The following is a 16,042-nucleotide window of genomic DNA, read 5'->3' as shown; positions in this document are numbered from 1 at the left end:
CCAAATGTTTTTGTCCTCCGCCACCGAATGGGGCAGGAGGGGCCCGGGGCTGGTGAGCGAAGTCCAACTGCTGTGATTGCCCGTGAACTTTCACCCATTTTTGGGGACAATTTCCCTTTTTTTCAGACGAGCGTATCAGCGTTAATCACATTTTATAGGTGTCGAGAACAACATCCGGGGAAGACGTCGACTTGGACTCTACCACTTATGGCTTCCTCCACAACAAACCACAGTCCCCTCTGCTCCCTGCGGCCAGGGCTGGCCCGGATACCTGGGTTCTGCTGCCTGCCTGACCGCTGCCTGCCGGCAGGGCTGCCTACACCCTCCACGCCTCCATTTCCCCCGTGGCTGTCTGGGGGCCAAACACGCTACAGTTCGTCCACCGCCGCGTTCGTCCCTCCCCATCGCCCTGCGGCGAGGGCGCCAGCCCAACGCGTGTCACCCTCCAGATGAGCCCCTTCGCACCAGATCCCCTAGGATCCCGCCGGATCCCCTTCACGCAGGGAGGGGACGGGTGAGTAAGGCGGCGTGTGACCGAGGCGTGGCGCAGGGACAAGGCCGCGTCCCGTTATCGGCCGTTCGACGCCCTCTGACCGGGCGGCAGCTGCCCGCGCCGCTCCCTGGTTTATGGCCCGGCGGCAGAGACAGGAGCCCCTGGAACCGAGCAAAGGGCGTCCGTCCGTCCGTCCGTCCATCCGCCCGCCCAGCGCCACGGTCTTCCCCAGGGACTGTTAATTGCCCGGCTTCGTTAGGGCCCTCGAGCATCCCCTTGGGCCTGCTGCCTGGGGTCCAGGCAGGAGGGCAGGGCGGGCAGGGGCTGGGCAGGGCAGACAGGGGCTGGGGGGTCCCTGCTAATTACTGAGAAGACAATTAGCGCTCCCTCCCTCAGCTGCCAACCTCAGGCCTCGCCCCCCTCAGCCACGGCCGCCCGCCCCGCCGCCGCCTCCTCCTCCCTCTCCCCCCTCAGCGAACTCTCGCGAGACTCCGCAACCCCGCCTCCACTCTCACCTCCCCGCCCCTTTCTGCCGCCCCGCCCCTTTCTGGCCCCGCCCCTCCCGCGCGGCCCCATAGGCCCCGCGCGGCCCCGCCCCCCCTTTTGACCCCGCCCCCGCGCGCCCCCGCGCCGCGCGGCCGCGCCCCCGTTAAGGCCCCGCAGGCGCGGCCCGGCCCGGCCATGCTGGCCAAGAGGAAGCCGGTGCTGCCGGCCCTCAACATCGCCCCCAGCGCCGCCGAGGGGCCGAGTCCCGACGGCTCCGCCGAGTGAGTGAGTGGTGGCGGGGCCCGCCCAGCCTGCGCCGCGGTCGTGGGGCGGAGTGGTGGGGGGGGGGGTGGGTTACCGGGCCTGGGAGGGCCGGGACAGGGCGGGCAGCGGGCCTGAGGGGAGCAGGGACAGACCCCGGGGTGAGGGGGGGGTGTCAGGGCAGGCCTGAGGGGAGTAGGGACAGGCCTGGTGGGTTGGGGAGCAGGGACGGGCCTGGGGGCAGCAGGGACAGGCCTGGAGGGGGGTCAGGGCAGGCCTGGGGGGAGCAGGGACAGGCCTGGTGGGTTGGGGAGCAGGACAGGCCTGGGGGGAGCAGGCACAGACCTGGAGGGGGGTCAGGGACAGGCCTGGTGGGTTGGGGAGCAGGGACAGGCCTGGTGGGTTGGGGAGCAGGGACAGACCTGGAGGGGGGTCAGGGACAGGCCTGGTGGGCTGGGGAGCAGGGACGGGCCTGGGGAGAGCAGGGACAGGCCTGGAGGGGGGTCAGGGCAGGCCTGGGGAGAGCAGGGACAGGCCTGGAGGGGGGTCAGGGCAGGCCTGGGGAGAGCAGGGACAGGCCTGGAGGGGGGTCAGGGCAGGCCTGGGGAGAGCAGGGACAGGCCTGGTGGGTTAGGGAGCAGGGACGGGCCTGGGGGGAGCAGGCACAGACCTGGAGGGGGGTCAGGGCAAGCCTGGGGGCAGCAGGGACAGGCCTACTGGGTTGGGGAGCAGGGACGGGCCTGGGGGGAGCAGGCACAGGCCTGGAGGGGGGTCAGGGCAGGCCTGGGGGCAGCAGGGATAGGCCTGGAGGGTTGGAGAGCAGGGATGGGCCTGGGGGGTGGTCAGGGCCAGGCCTGGGTGGGGGGTTGCCAGGACAGGCCTGGGGGGAGGAGGGTCAGGGCAGGCCTGGGGGGAAGCACGGATAGGCCTGGGGGGAGCAGGGTCAGGCTGGGGCTGGGGGGCTGGATGGGCCCAGCCTGGGGGTGTCTGGGGTGGGTAGGGGGTCCGGGAGCTGGAGCTGGGAGGGATGGCAGGTTGAGGGTTAGAGGGGCTGGGCTGGGGCAGGTGGGGATGGGATGCGGCAGGAGTGGAGGCTGGGCTGATCCCCAGGTTTGCTTGGGGGGGGTGGTAGGGAAAGCGGAGGAGGCTGGGGGAAGGTCTGGGGGCAGCCGAGGCCTGGGGCGTGTGGGGACCAGGCCTGGGCACAGAGGTTGGGGCTAGGATGGGGACTTAGACTTGGGCAGGCAAGACTGGGGGGGGTAATCAGGACTGGGGGGGCAGGACGTGTGGGGCAAAGGGTGATGGTGGAGAGGGGGACATGGGCAGTGCTAGGGGGAGGCAGAGCATTGCATGGGGGTGCGGGATGGAAGGGGTGGGGGTGAGACCGTCCCGAACTGTTGCCCTAGGTGTGGGTGGTGGGGGATAAGATGGTGAGCAGCAAATGGGAGAGAGCAGCTGGACCCTGTGCGGGCAATGGGAGCTCAGCAGCAGGTGCTGGGGGAGCACAGATGCCCCTTTGTGCTTGGGAGCGGTGGGTTTGGGGGTGGTGGAGCAGGGGGGTGTAATGGAGCAGGGGCTTGCTGGACACCGTGGAAAGCCCTTCTCATGTTTCACAGAAAAATCCAAGCTTGGCTTCCCTTGTTGGGAGAGGGAGAGGTTGCTGGTGCTGCTGTTCTCTCCGGGCTGAGCTGTGCTGCCTCTTTAAGGATTGAAGTATTTTCTCTACTCCTTGGCTTTCCCAAAACGGCTGACTGCACTAAAGCTCCTCTCCAGAGGAGATGCGCGTGTTGGGCAGATATTGCACCATGGGTCTCGCTGTCCGTGTGACCCTGTCAGCACCAGAGCTGAGCCCTGCCTCTCTCCAGAGCTTTGCTTTAGTCTTGCTGCTGTATCAGGGGCTGAGTACATGTCAGACGATGGTTTTCAGTTATTTCCTTCCACTTCCCTAAAAAAAAAACAACCCTCTTTCTCTGATGCTGCCCTTGTAGTCTCTGACCATCCCTCCTGTCTCCTCCTCCCCTCTCCAGGGCGAACCTTGTGGACCTTCAGAAGAAGCTCGAGGAACTGGAGCTGGACGAGCAGCAGAAGAAGCGCCTGGAAGCTTTCCTCACACAGAAAGCCAAAGTGGGCGAGCTGAAGGACGATGACTTTGAGAGGATCTCCGAATTGGGGGCTGGCAATGGTGGTGTGGTCACCAAAGTGCAGCACAAACCCTCAGGGCTCATTATGGCACGGAAGGTAATGGGGGAGTGGGAGTAGTGGGTGGTGGTGTCGTGCTAGAGAGCGTCCGGCACTCGCCCTGGGTCTGGGAGAGCCAGCTTCCTTTGGGATGTCTCTGCAGTGACCTGTCTGCACCCTAACCACTTCGCCTGGGTCAGGACCATGGTCCTGGCTGGCCCCAGCTAGGTTTTACGTGGAGCCTCTCGTGCTTCATCTCCGAGCTGCCCTGCCTGTCTCCAAGTCCTCCCCTGGGAGAGGCTGTGCTCTTGGCAACAGGTCCCTGGGGTTTGGAGCGTCTTCTGTAAAAACATACGTTTACTCTTTTTTCCAGTGAAGCTGGTTTTAATGAACTCAGCTAAACTGGATAGAAGCAGTAGGAAGCACATCTCTTGAGGATCCTAGGTCGTTGCTAACGAGGACTGGAAATGGCCGGTGGAGGATGGGTTTGGCGCACACATGTTCCTCGCCCCCCACTTAACAGATCCCCAAGGAAGCTCCAAGCAGCCGTGACAGTGGTTCCTCTCAGATGCAGGTTTATGGGCAACGTCTTCTACTGTGGTGCCCTACAGCAGAAAACTAGGAGATGCTTTGTCTGCCTATTAGAAAAGGCAGTGCTCAGTGAGAACAGTGCAACCATTCATTTGTAGGACAGCTTCCTTGAAAGTCTGGTCTCACCTGCTGTTGGGATGGTTTAGCGGGTCTCTTGAGCAAATCCGCTTCTCTAGGTGGCTTCACTCTCAGCTGAGTTCTCAGAGTCTTCCAGGGTGTTTGATTTGGGAGCGTTGGTTGTCACTGGGTGGTTTTAAGACTGTTGGGAGCTCCATGTTCAGAAACTGAAGCGAAGGCAAGCTGCTGTCCTGCCTGTAGATGCTGGCCTTTGTAGGTCTGTGGGAAGGACAGACGTCCCTGGGGTAGGGTGTCCTAGAGCTTACAGTAACAGTGGCTCTTTTATCTGACCTGCCATCGTATTTTCTAGCCTCTACCCACAGCTGTGTTAACTGACTCTATGTGGAGCCCAAGGAATAAAGCAACTGCTCTTTCACGTGCATAATCTTCATGGGATTTTTTTACTTTCTGTGGTTTCCTTGATATCAGAGCACCTATTCTTACAACACCTACAGAACTTGTGAAAATGTTCCTGTCTGCTGAGTCAGATCTGCATCAAACTTCTGACTTGTCTTTCCGCTCTGTATCTTGTGTGATCTCTGGGTGTTACATGGCTGGCAGTTGCTTCAGTCGCTAACAGGCTGCACAGGGCTCTACCTATCCTTAATGTTAGCCTGCAAATGGTAAAAAGTCTATGCCAAAGCAGAGCTTCCCTTGAAGATGGTTTTTTTTTTTTATTCTTTCCAACACTCAGGACTTACTCATGTGGTTCCTGTAAGTTTTTCCAGGCATTACACCTTGAATATTTTTTTCTTTCTTGGCAGCTGATTCATTTAGAAATCAAACCAGCCATCAGGAATCGGATTATCCGAGAGCTGCAGGTGCTGCACGAGTGTAATTCCCCATATATCGTGGGTTTCTATGGAGCCTTCTACAGTGACGGAGAGATCTCCATCTGCATGGAGCACATGGTGAGTCCCCATTCCTCCTCTGCAAACTGCCGTTCCCTGGAGTGTTCTGAATTGCATCTCCCCAAGACTTGAAATTGCAAGTGAAATGGGTTAGGGTGCTGGCAGCTGCAATGGCTCCTTGCTCTGGCTGCAGCAAGGCCACTGTGTGCCTGGTAGGAGCTGCACTCTCCTGCTTAGGCATTGATATGACAGAGAGATTGACTTTTTGGAAAGCGGAAGCAGAGGTTTGGGGGGTTGGCCAAAAGGAAATGTTGTAAACCTGCCACTCTACAGAGCTTGCAGTGAAGCACAGTGTGCAGTTTCTGTTGTCTCTGGCAGTGAATAGTGTTGTCGCTCCTCTGGATCAGTGCTGACAGCATCATCTTCACATTTACCACTGAGAGAAAGGAAGCTAAGAACTAATAGCAAGAAGTAGAGCTGATAGAAGATAGCATTAAAATAGTTTTCAGCGAGATGCTTGAGCTCTGATTACCAGCTATCTTTTTTTCTGCTGTAAACAGAGTGTGCTTGATGCCGAGTCGTTGCAGACAGCTGAGCTGGGATGCTACGTACTGCTCATATACCACTTGCCCTCCCTGGGCATGCTTGCCTGTACAGCCAGCTGCTCTGTTTTCCTGCCGGCGATTGGCGTGTTGGTCATTTCAGTGTTCTTTGTTTTAGGATGGTGGGTCTTTGGATCAAGTGTTGAAAGAAGCCAAAAGAATTCCTGAGGAGATCTTGGGGAAAGTCAGTATAGCGGTGAGTTACGGTGGCTCTTCAGGCTTCCAGAAAGCATTTGCTGGGCACGGTTTGGGAATAATGCTTGTATTACCTTAGGAAGCTTTCTTCGTTTCCCCATACGCACTTTCCTATCCTGACCTAGGGCAAGAGGCAGTGGTGTGTGCCAGAGGGGAGGGGGGAAAGCATATTCGTAACCACTCTCCATAGCTCCAACCCCTTGCATTGCACCAGCTGGTGTTGGCCTCTCCTGGAGATTTGCGAGAAGGTTTCTCAGGTGGTAAACCCAAGATCTGTGATTGACTTGATGACAAATTGCAAACCCTGAGACACGTGGACACTATGGGATGGCTTTCCTCGCCAAGCTGCAGTGTGGCAGCACCCAGAGTTGATGCAACGTGTCCTGCTGAAGGGAAAGCACTTCCCTTCCCAGCTCTGACCTCATCCTGTCTTTGGTTTCCTTCTAGGTTCTGAGAGGCTTGGCGTATCTGAGAGAGAAGCACCAAATCATGCACAGAGGTGAGAGGAGGAACCTAAAAATAACTGCCTGCAGTACAAGAGCCCTGTATTTTACCTAGAGTTGTGTTTATGCTCTTGTCTCTTGTTGTTGTCAGATGTGAAGCCTTCTAACATCCTGGTTAATTCTCGAGGAGAGATTAAGCTGTGTGATTTTGGGGTCAGCGGTCAACTCATTGACTCCATGGCAAACTCTTTTGTGGGAACTCGGTCCTACATGTCTGTAAGTTCCTTTCAACTGTTGGCTGGTTTGGGTTTTGGGGGGGGGGGGGGGTTGGTTTTGGTGGGTGTTTTTTGGTTTTGGTTTTTTTGGCGTTTTTTTTTGTTTGTTTGTTTGTTTGTTTTTTACAATTTGGGTTCAACTCAGCTCTTACAGAATCAGAATGTAATGTCTGATTCACTTACAGTTTTGCTCTGTGTTTCCCTCCTTATCTGGACTGCCCCGTTCCTGGTTCACATCGGGGGCAAGCCCAGTGCTTCGAGGCACTGTCCTGTGCTGGAGAAGCAGATGCCTCCTCATCCTCCTGAGGAGTCGGTGTCCTGTCAACTCCAGCCTGTGCCTGGCTAGTGGTGGTGGCATGTGGAAGTGCAGAGACTTACAGGGAAAGATGTTTCAGATCCTACAAATGCTTCCATGTTTTATTTTGGCGAGTGTTTGTGGGTTCAGAAACATCGTTCTCTTTTCTGTATGCAAAGCTCTGTGCAGAAAAACGATTGTGGAGGGGATGCAGATGCTGATACATGCACCTCCTCTGCTGCTTTGACCATGTGCACTTGCTGGCAAAATTGGGGTAAAACCAGTTTAGTACAGCTGGGTTTTTGTACAGGCTAATGGGAAATTAAAGCCAAATTGGAGTCAGCCAGTGAGAGTGAACTGCAGGAAGAGCTGATTGTGCCTCTCCTCCTTTAAATGAGAATAATCATCAGTGTTAGCTCAACTGCAGATAATATGGTGTCCATGACAATAAAATCACCTCCTGGCTGGCTCTGATTCCCCAGGTTCTGCTGGCTGAAAGGCAGAGGGTAGGTGTGGGTCTTCTCACCTCACCATGTGTAGTTGTGGCTGGGAACGAGCGGTGGGTTATTTGGAAAGCCATCAGACTACACTTCAGTGCTTAGGTCTGAGCTGCTCTCGTATTTTGGGAATGGTTATTCAAGTACAGTTATAGTTAGACAGTGGCTATTTAAAAATAATATCTCCTTTGCACTCAGCCACTGGGTCTGCACAGCTGACTCAAAGCTGCCAGTATGGATGACTTGCATTGATTGATTTATTTTTAATTTTTATTTCTCTTTCAATGGTAAGAGCCTAGAGTGGATTTTCTGCTCCTCAAATTCCTCTTGGGTATTAACAGGAATGAGCAAGAAAACAAAAAATTTTGTTAATAAATTGAGTTCATTAGATCTCAGCATACAGAGAAATAGATTCCTACTGTGTACTCTGGACTCCTAAGTATAAGCAGCTGTAAATGCTGCTCAACTCTAGCTGTTGATTAGCTGCATACAAGTGCTTTATGTTTGCACATGATCTTTCATTTGCATCCCCTTTGCACATGACCCCTTTGGGACAGTCCTTTCCCTGAAGGGGTGGAGAGCTGAGCTGGAGAGGCTGTCAGGATATCGAGTCTCATCTATTTAATTTCAGTGCATGATGTTTATGACTTTGCGTATTGATATTCTGTGTCAGTGTGTGTTTCTGTGGTCTTTCCTTCCAGCCTGAGCGGTTGCAGGGCACCCACTACTCGGTCCAGTCTGACATCTGGAGCATGGGTCTGTCGTTAGTGGAGCTGTCTATCGGAAGGTACCCAATCCCCCCGCCAGACTCCAAGGAACTGGAAGCAATATTTGGCCGTCCTGTGGTGGACGGGGCAGAGGGAGAGTCTCACAGCATCTCGCCGCGGGCCAGGCCCCCAGGACGCCCCGTCAGTGGTAGGGGCTGTCGTATGCATTGGAAACAACATGCAGACGTGGGGGCGAAGGGGTCGGGTTGTGTTCGGTGTGGCTGGGTTAGCCAAAGGCCATTTTGGATGAGGTTGTGGTGGGGAGGTGAGTGTTTCTAGAGAGGCCCCTCTCTGCAGAGCAGATGGAGCCATGTCAATGCTCCAGCAGTATCCACTCTACCACGGAGGTTTGTAATTCCTCATGAGCACAGGCAGGAGTCTGGTCTTGCATGGGGAGGTGAGGAGATTGCTCTCAGGATGTCAGCCAGGGTCTATTAAGATTTTTGAAGAGCTCAGTTAATCTGCCTTTAGACCCTGCTGCGACCCATGAGAAGGCTCAAGCCATGCAGCAAATCACCCTGTGCTGGGGATGGTGCAGGCTGTTGGGATGTGGATCCCTTGGAGGAGATGCTTTGAGGGACACTGTCACAGCCCATGTTGCTCCTCAGGCTCTACCCGTGCTGCCAGCAGGTTCCTTTCAAGCTTGGGGCAGCTTTTTGGGAACAGCTTTGCTGGGAGCTCTTGTAGAAGTACCACACTGGCACAGGTGTTTGAAGGAGGCTCTGCTCAAGCCATTTGCTTGGAAGCAGAAGGCTCTAGAAGCGCTGCCAGCCTGCCACAGCAGATGGTCTGGTACTCTCCAAATGCTCCAAGCTAGGAAATAAATCTGGACTATAGGCACAGAGAAAGAAATCCAAGATTTTGGAATGTGTTTTCGTTTTCGCTCCGTTATTTTTTTTAACCACGAGTCAATTCCCAAGTGGGTTGCCTCTGCCGCTCCCAGCTAAAGTCCCACAGCACACATGCTTTTCACACAAAATGAGGCCCCTTGCTGTCCCTGAACAGCCTCTCACCACTGTTTTTGTCATCTTAACCATGCAGGCCATGGGATGGACAGCCGGCCTGCGATGGCCATCTTTGAACTGCTGGATTATATAGTTAATGAGGTGGGTATTTCTTTACTGTCGGCTCTGCTGGGCTTCCCTGAGGTACCACAGTGTCATGTCCACTGTCAGGTTGGGCTCTGAATCCTTTGCTTGAACAGGGGCTTTTTGATAGAGAGTCCCTCTGAGCTGCACTGATGTCCTTTCCTTCTCCCCGTTACCTATTTGTATTGCAAAAGAATCTCTGGTTTTGGAATAAGGTTCTGCAGGGGGAAGTTTGTAATACCCTTGAAAGAGGAGAGCAGCGAGGGGAGCTCTTGGCTGTAATGACCTGCTCCTTCTGCAACTGGCCGTTTCAAACATGCTTCTCCTTAGATCAGCAAAGGATGAACGCTCCCTCTGTGCAGATGCTGAGGTTGTGCATGTTTTCTCAGATGAAGCTCTTTGAATGAGGGTGACCAGTGCTAAAATCCCAGGCTGAAATGTCCTGCCAGACTTGGAAGGTAGGGTCCATCCCACCAGCAAGTGGAAAGAGCAGCTTCTCCTTTCAGGGTGGTAGGAATTGACCCCCAGTTGTCATTTCTGGATCGGCTTCGTCCGCTGTAGGCGTTGCCAGAGCTGGGATTTGCGAGCTTAGATCCAGAATTGCGATGCTGCAATTTCGGTTTCCCAGCTTTGGCAGTGATTCAGCGTGGGGTCCCCCCCAGCTGCATGCGTGTCATGCTGGGGCAGCAGTTTGCTGCCAGCCCAGCCACGTTCTGCCAGGGTAAGAAATGGCAGAGAGCAGTTCCCTAGTTGTAAAGGGCAGCTTGGAGGAGGAGGGTAGCTGTAGAGCACAGCTTTTCTGCAGCTCATTAAAGACTGTAGGTGACACTCTGTGTTTTGACCCATTAACACACAGTGATGCAGAAAACCCTTCTTTTCTCTGCAGCCACCTCCCAAGCTGCCGAATGGAGTTTTCACGCAAGATTTCCAGGAGTTTGTAAATAAATGGTAAGGATTTCATCTTACAGCTGAAGGTGGAGGCCTGTATATACTCCCTGACAGCTCTGCAGGCTGCCGCTCCACCCAAAATGTTCAGTGTAACGCAATGTTCTCCATGCTCTGTAGGTGATCTCTCCCTGGCCGCAGTATGATCCTGCATTGTGCTGGGAACTCCTGCCTTGGGAAGGGTTGGCATAAAAGCAGTTTATTTGTGGTGATGCTTAGCAGTATCCCAGCACCTTCTAAATATGAACCTGGCAGGGGGATGGTGGAGCAGATTGCTGGGGCTGTGAGTCACCCCACAGCCTTGCAGGCACCAGGCATACACCATCAACTTCCAGACCTTCTGAAGTGGTGGGGGGACACCTGAAGATGCTGTTGCAGCTCCTATTGAATCGCAGAGACTGGACATTATAAAAATCACTCATCCCCCGCCAAGCGTTAGGTCCTTGTCTCCATTTGGAGGGTGCAGTTCATCCACACAATCTAGAAGAGACAGATCCTGCAGCTTTCCCTTGGAGCTGGGCTGTTGGAGATAAAGCTTTGTGAGCTGTTTCCATGCTGCCAGGCTCCTGGGGAAAGCAGCCAGGAGGCCAAGTGGCTTTTGGTGAAGCTGGAGAACTCTCCAGCCAGATAGCTGGTTTCCCACAAGAAACGTCTCAGCATTGGTTTTGGTCTCTTGTTCTTCTCATTTCAGCTTAATTAAAAATCCAGCAGAACGGGCAGATCTGAAGATGCTGATGGTAAGTGGGGAGAGCAATTTTCTTTCTACAGTGGGGTGGCACCAGATCTGTAAACTGTTGCCTTGTCCCTCTGTGCCTCTTGCTCAAAAGGCTGGAAACTCCCAGGCTGAGCTTAAGATGAGCCAAATAGAGCCTGGGAGAGGGAATGACTCACCTGTGATTCAAAGGCAGTGATGGTATCTAGCCCATGCAGAGTCCAGGATGGGAACCACCCAGCTGTCCCATGTCTGCGGAGGTGCCTGGGACAAACCTTTGCTTCCCAATTCATCTGGGCAGATGAATGTGAATATATGGAGCTGGCAATGTGCACTCGCAGCCCAGAAAGCCAACCGTATCCTGGGCTGCCTCAAAAGCAGCGTGGCCAGCAGGTCGAGGGAGAGGATTCTTCTCCTCTACTCTGCTCTGGTGAGAACCCACCTGCAGTACTGCAGCCAGCTCTGGGGTCCCCAGCATAAAAGACATGGACCTGCTCGAGCTGTGAAGATGATTGGGGGGCTGGTGCACCTCCCCTATGAGGGCAGGGTGAGAGAGTTGGGGTTGTTTAGCCTGGAGAAGAGAAAGCTCCGGGGAGACCTTACAGCAGCCTTCCAGTACCTAATGGGCCCTACAGGAAAGATGGGGAGGGACTCTATCAGGGAGTGTAGCGATAGGATGAGGGGTAACGGTTTTAAACTGAAAGAGGGTAGATTTAGATTAGATATTAGGAAGACGTTCTTGACTTTGAGGGTGGTGAGGCACTGGAACAGAGGTTGTGGATGCCCCATGCCTGGAAGTGTTCAAGGCCAGGCTGGACAGTGCTTTGAGCAACCTGCTCTAGTGGAAGGTGTCCCTGCTCGTGGCGGGGGGGGTTGGAACTAGATGATCTTTAAGGTCCCTTCCAACCCAAACCATTCTACAAGCCCAGTTTAACCACATTGACCTCAGCTTTCCTCCTCAGCGGCATGCTGAGCCCCTGAGCTACATCTGGGTGCTCCCACATTGCCCTTGCAAAGGAGGTGGCCTGTGTCCTTGTGGCCCCATGCCCTTGTGCGAAGGTTGTCTTGTCCTGCCTGTGCTTCTCCGTCACCTTCTGCCCCAGGGGAGCAGGGTTTTCGTCTGCTCGCAGGCAGGGGCCATGCAGGCTCTGCTCTCCTCTAAATCTTCATTGCTCCCATGCCTGTGTGTTGACTACGTGGCCAGCACGGGATTAAAATCCCAGCCACGGGGCTGCAAGGAACAAATACTGTTCCAAAATCTGCTTTCGCTAACTGAGAGCAGCCTGAGCTGTGGCACCAGGATCTTTTCACCTCTCTGGGGTCTAGCCCATGGCACGGCTGGGTTTTGGGAGCCGGGGAGCAGCCGGCGATGCTCCTAACCCTCTTTCCCTTCGCTTTCAGAGTCACACCTTCATCAAACGCTCCGAAGTGGAGGAGGTGGATTTCGCCGGCTGGCTGTGCAAAACGCTACGGTTGAACCAGCCCAGCACACCCACCCGTGCTGCCGTGTGAAGGCCGAGCCGACCGCCTGGTGTCAGTACATCTGCCTCTGTCACCATTTCCTCTCCTTCAGTAAATGACAGAACTGCCCTCCTTCCTTCTCCCTGGCCCCCGCTCGCCTCGCGTCCCAGCGGCAAAGCACCATCCCCTCGGAAGCGTCTTTATCGGCCGTCCCCCAGCCAAAGCGGGGTTGGTTTCTTTTGATGTGGGGGTGTTCCAGGCCTCTGCTCCAGCTCTGGAGCTCCTGACACTTGGGAAATGTGGTGCTGCTTATGTTAATTTTTCTCTCTTTTTTTTTTTTGGAAACATGTTCACTTGGGTTAAAAAAAAAAAGAAAAGAATCGTATGTGTGCACGCTTGCATGTATATGAGACGGTGGCAGGGGACAGGGACAAGGGCCTGCACAGCAGATGTTTCACCTCCTCCCTGGTTTTTATGTGGGCTCAGGGGCAGAGATATCGGTGGGGCCAGGAATTGGAGAAACCCTGTCTAGGGTGGCCAGAAACAGTGTCACCATCCTGCCCGGGGTGGCTGGAGACGAGGTGGGCACCTTGCTGATGCGGGCAGGAGGTGTACGGGATGATTTATGGCTGAGCTGGAGAAGAGCGTAGTGGTGAGCTCCCTCCTGGCCCATCTGCAGGTGGAGGAGAGATTTGTATTTTCTTTTGTTTTCTTTCTAAACAGTTGTTTTAAAGCCTGTTCTTGTCGCACACTGGATATTTAGTGAAGGGTCTTGATCTGTTGAGCGCAGGCTGAGCTCTCGGCTCGCAGCAGGAGGGAATCGGGTGGGAGCTGCGGAGTGGGTGCGTGAGCAGGTCCCCCCAGGACCATGGCTCTCGCCTTTAGGTGCCGAGGCGAGGGGAGAGCACGGGCTTTTCTGCCAGCGCAGAGAGGTGGGAGGCAGAGCCCGGTTGTCCACTGTGGCCAGGACAGAGCCAGGCTAGCCCCGAGAGTTGGGTCCCTCTCCTGACCCCGCCATCTCCTGGGGACGGGGAAGGGTGAAGCCCCTCCAGGCTGCAGGTTTTCCCCTTCCAGCTGCCTCTCGCCCACCCCACGAGAGGCCTTGGCCATCGTGGCTGTAGCAGAGCCCCAGGGCTCCCCATCGGAGCCCCCGTGAGCCCCCTACTCCGTTCATCCGGGAGATGTGGGGTGCCTAGGCTGGGCCTTGCAGGGAGGGGATAAACCCACCCAGTGAGATCCACATTGTCCTGAGGCCACGGGGTTTTCCGAAGGCCACCTCTGCCTGACCATGGCTGATGGTCTCTCCCTGTCGCGTCCCCCCCCTGCCTGGGAAGGACCTGGTAAACCCCCCCCGGGTCCCACCGTGGCTGTGAAGGCTGAGCCCCGGCAAAGCAGCCGGATCCATCCCTGCCAGCACCGCAGCTCCCCGCTGTCGCCTCATTTTTCACCATGTGTATGTGTTTTTGGGTGACTTGCTCCCCTGTTCCCCCACTGCGTGGGACCTCTGCGATCCCCAAGCCCCCTGTGAGGAGATGGTTTTTGGAAGCTTGGTGGGATTTTTTTTTTTTTGGCATGTTTTCCTTCTCTTTGGGCTGCTTTTTTTTATCCCCCTTGGGCTGGCAGCTGACATCTCCTCTGCCTGTGCTCGGGTCCCACCACAACAGCCCCCCAAAAACAAGTGCCGTGACACGGTAACCCCAACCCCCTCGTACCCTTTTCTTTCCCCATCCCTAGCAAAGGATGATGGCGTTGCCTTGCTTGGGGTGAGTGCTGGGGGCAGCTGCGTTCCCCCCAAGGCAAACCCGGGGGGGAGACCCCAGATTTTGGGGGGCCGAGTACGTCTGTGCTTGCTGGCTCAGCTTGTGCCCAAGCAAGTCGCCCCAGAGCTGCGGGGATGCTCATCGTTATGTTTTTTGCCTCTTAATTTAAGTGGGAGGTGGAGAAGGGGACAGTTCATAAAGCTTTAGGATATTTTCAGTTGGGTTTGATGCTGGGCTTTGGAGGAGGAGGAGGAGAAAGCGTATCGAGCGTTTTGTTGGTGCAATTTATTTTTTTTAAACTTGGTATTTTCATCATGAGACAAAAAAAAAAAAAAATAAATGGCACTTTACATTTACAGGCCTTTTCTCTTCTTGGTTGTGCCCCAAGTGGCTTTAACCCCTGCAGAGCCGGAACCCCAGCGGGCCTTCCCTGGACGGGAGCCATGTCGCTGACCGTGCCTGGGGACACGGCCACGCCGGGATGCGCCGGTGGCTCTCGCTGCGCTGCCCATCAGCCGCCTCCGGCGGAAGAAGGCGATAACGGAATTATCTTGGCAGGAGGCAGCCCTGGCCAGAACAGGTGCAAGGTCTGAGGACGGTGCGATGCCCTAAATCCTGCCCCAGGGGAGTCGGGATCAGCTCTGAAATATTTGGGGTGAAAAGAAGCAGGGAGAGGTGAAGGTGGGCTCTGCCAGCCCAGGGCAGACTTGGCGAAATCGAAATTGGGCCCAGAATTGAAAAATAACTTTATTTTGCAGAGTTCTTGTGCCATTAGCGATGCCAGGGATGCTGGGGAGGTGGTGCTGAGCACCAGTGTTGGTGCTGTCCCCACATGGGGGGGTCCCTGATGTGAAGCTCCTGTGGTGGCATTTTGGGGGGGGATCCTGGTTTTGCTTCTCCTGGTACTTTGAGGTCCCCCGGGAGTCTGGGCTGTCCTGCAGAGACCGGGATAAAATCACTCCACCCATGAGAGCTGCAGCAGGTTTCAGTGATGTTGACTGGAAATCTTGGTGGGGGTCCCGTGGGGTCCCCGGGCTGGGCGTGAGCATGGTCCCTTGCAGCATGGTGGGGTTTTGGGGGTGCAGGGAGGAATGGGGGGGGGTCTGGCCAGGGCTGGAAGAAGGGGCACCCCCAACCTCGCTGCTTCTGTGGGACAGGATGGGGGTGTTTGGGGTCCTGCCCCCCGCCCCAGACATATGTGGGTGCTGTCTATATCTGTGTTGCAGGCAGTTTTGGGGTGGCCCTCGCGTGGGGGGGTCACGGGGCTGTACTGCAGCTTTATCTTTGGGCGGGGGGGGCTCTGGGCGTGCCCCCGGCTGCGGCGGGGGAAAGCGAAAGCAGCCGGGGAACGTGTGGCCGCCAGCGCGTGGCAGGGCCTGGTCCTGGGGTGCAGCCTGGGGGGCCCCCCACCCCAGACCCCTGCATCCCCCCACCCGGTGTTGGGGCCCAAGGTCCCCTCAGTCCCTACCTACAGCTGGGTTTCCCTATCCTGCCTCAGTTTCCCCACCTGCAGAATGGGGTTAATGATACTGAACCACCCCTAAAAACCTTCCGGGGCTCCTCCAAGGCTCTCTACCGCCGGGGGGGGGCAGTGGGGATGGGGGGGGGGCGCAGGGTGAATGCGGTGGGTGAAGCCCTCGGTGCCCCTGTGATGAGCTGAGCGGGGTTATTTAAGGGAAAAAAAGGGGAGAAATGGGGAAATCCCAGGGGTGCTGGCTGGTGGGGCTGGAGCAGAGGCCCCCGGGAGCTCTGGGGGTCTGATGATCAAAGCCTTTTCTATTCTTTCTTTCTCTTCCTTTAATTAATTTTTAAAAAATCATTATTAATTCAAAATCTTCCCCAAAATCTTGCCGGGGCTGGGTGCCCTACGGCAGCCCGTGTTCTGTGCGGATGAACCGGCAGGAAACCAGCCTTAAGGAGCTAGCTGTTCACTCTGGAGCGGAATGGTGGGTATCTAGAAAAGACCTGGAGTTCTGGTCATGGGTGGGGGCTGCTGCTGTTGGCTATCCCCTCCCCCACCCCCCT

At 55.7% G+C, this 16,042-nt stretch overlaps 1 protein-coding gene across 2 annotated transcripts; it reads left to right on the top strand.

Annotated features, from left to right (window-relative positions):
• The first annotated feature begins 1,115 nt into the window (after window positions 1–1,115).
• On the top strand, window positions 1,116–14,373 carry MAP2K2 (mitogen-activated protein kinase kinase 2). Of its 2 annotated transcripts, none has more exons than XM_069790213.1 (11): window positions 1,116–1,260; window positions 3,268–3,478; window positions 4,891–5,037; window positions 5,698–5,775; window positions 6,222–6,273; window positions 6,369–6,493; window positions 7,986–8,199; window positions 9,093–9,157; window positions 10,026–10,087; window positions 10,776–10,821; window positions 12,198–14,373. In XM_069790213.1, exons 1-11 carry the CDS (start codon window positions 1,175–1,177, stop codon window positions 12,306–12,308), a joined length of 1,197 nt encoding a protein of 398 aa, XP_069646314.1. In that variant the 5' UTR covers window positions 1,116–1,174; the 3' UTR covers window positions 12,309–14,373. The 2 variants fall into 2 exon arrangements, with proteins under 2 accessions (XP_069646314.1, XP_069646315.1); XM_069790214.1 differs by lacking the exon at window positions 1,116–1,260 and adding an exon at window positions 2,629–2,731.
• The last annotated feature ends 1,669 nt before the right edge of the window (window positions 14,374–16,042 follow it).

The sequence above is a fragment of the Haliaeetus albicilla genome, chromosome 8, assembly GCF_947461875.1.
Source record: "Haliaeetus albicilla chromosome 8, bHalAlb1.1, whole genome shotgun sequence".
In the NCBI taxonomy this organism is placed as follows: Eukaryota; Metazoa; Chordata; class Aves; order Accipitriformes; family Accipitridae; genus Haliaeetus; species Haliaeetus albicilla.
The sequence above is the reverse complement of the archived record's forward strand: the minus strand, read 5'-3'. Positions and strand labels throughout refer to the sequence as shown.

What these genes read in the sequence shown, in the direction of transcription:
- MAP2K2 (XM_069790213.1), top strand. Translation starts at nt 1,175, where the DNA reads ATGCTGGCCAAGAGGAAGCCGGTGCTGCCGGCCCTCAACATCGCCCCC. An exon ending in GGCTCATTATGGCACGGAAG is followed by an intron (nt 3,479 to 4,890) that starts GTAATGGGGGAG and finishes CTTTCTTGGCAG; the next exon opens with CTGATTCATTTAGAAATCAA. An exon ending in CCCAGGACGCCCCGTCAGTG is followed by an intron (nt 8,200 to 9,092) that starts GTAGGGGCTGTC and finishes TTAACCATGCAG; the next exon opens with GCCATGGGATGGACAGCCGG.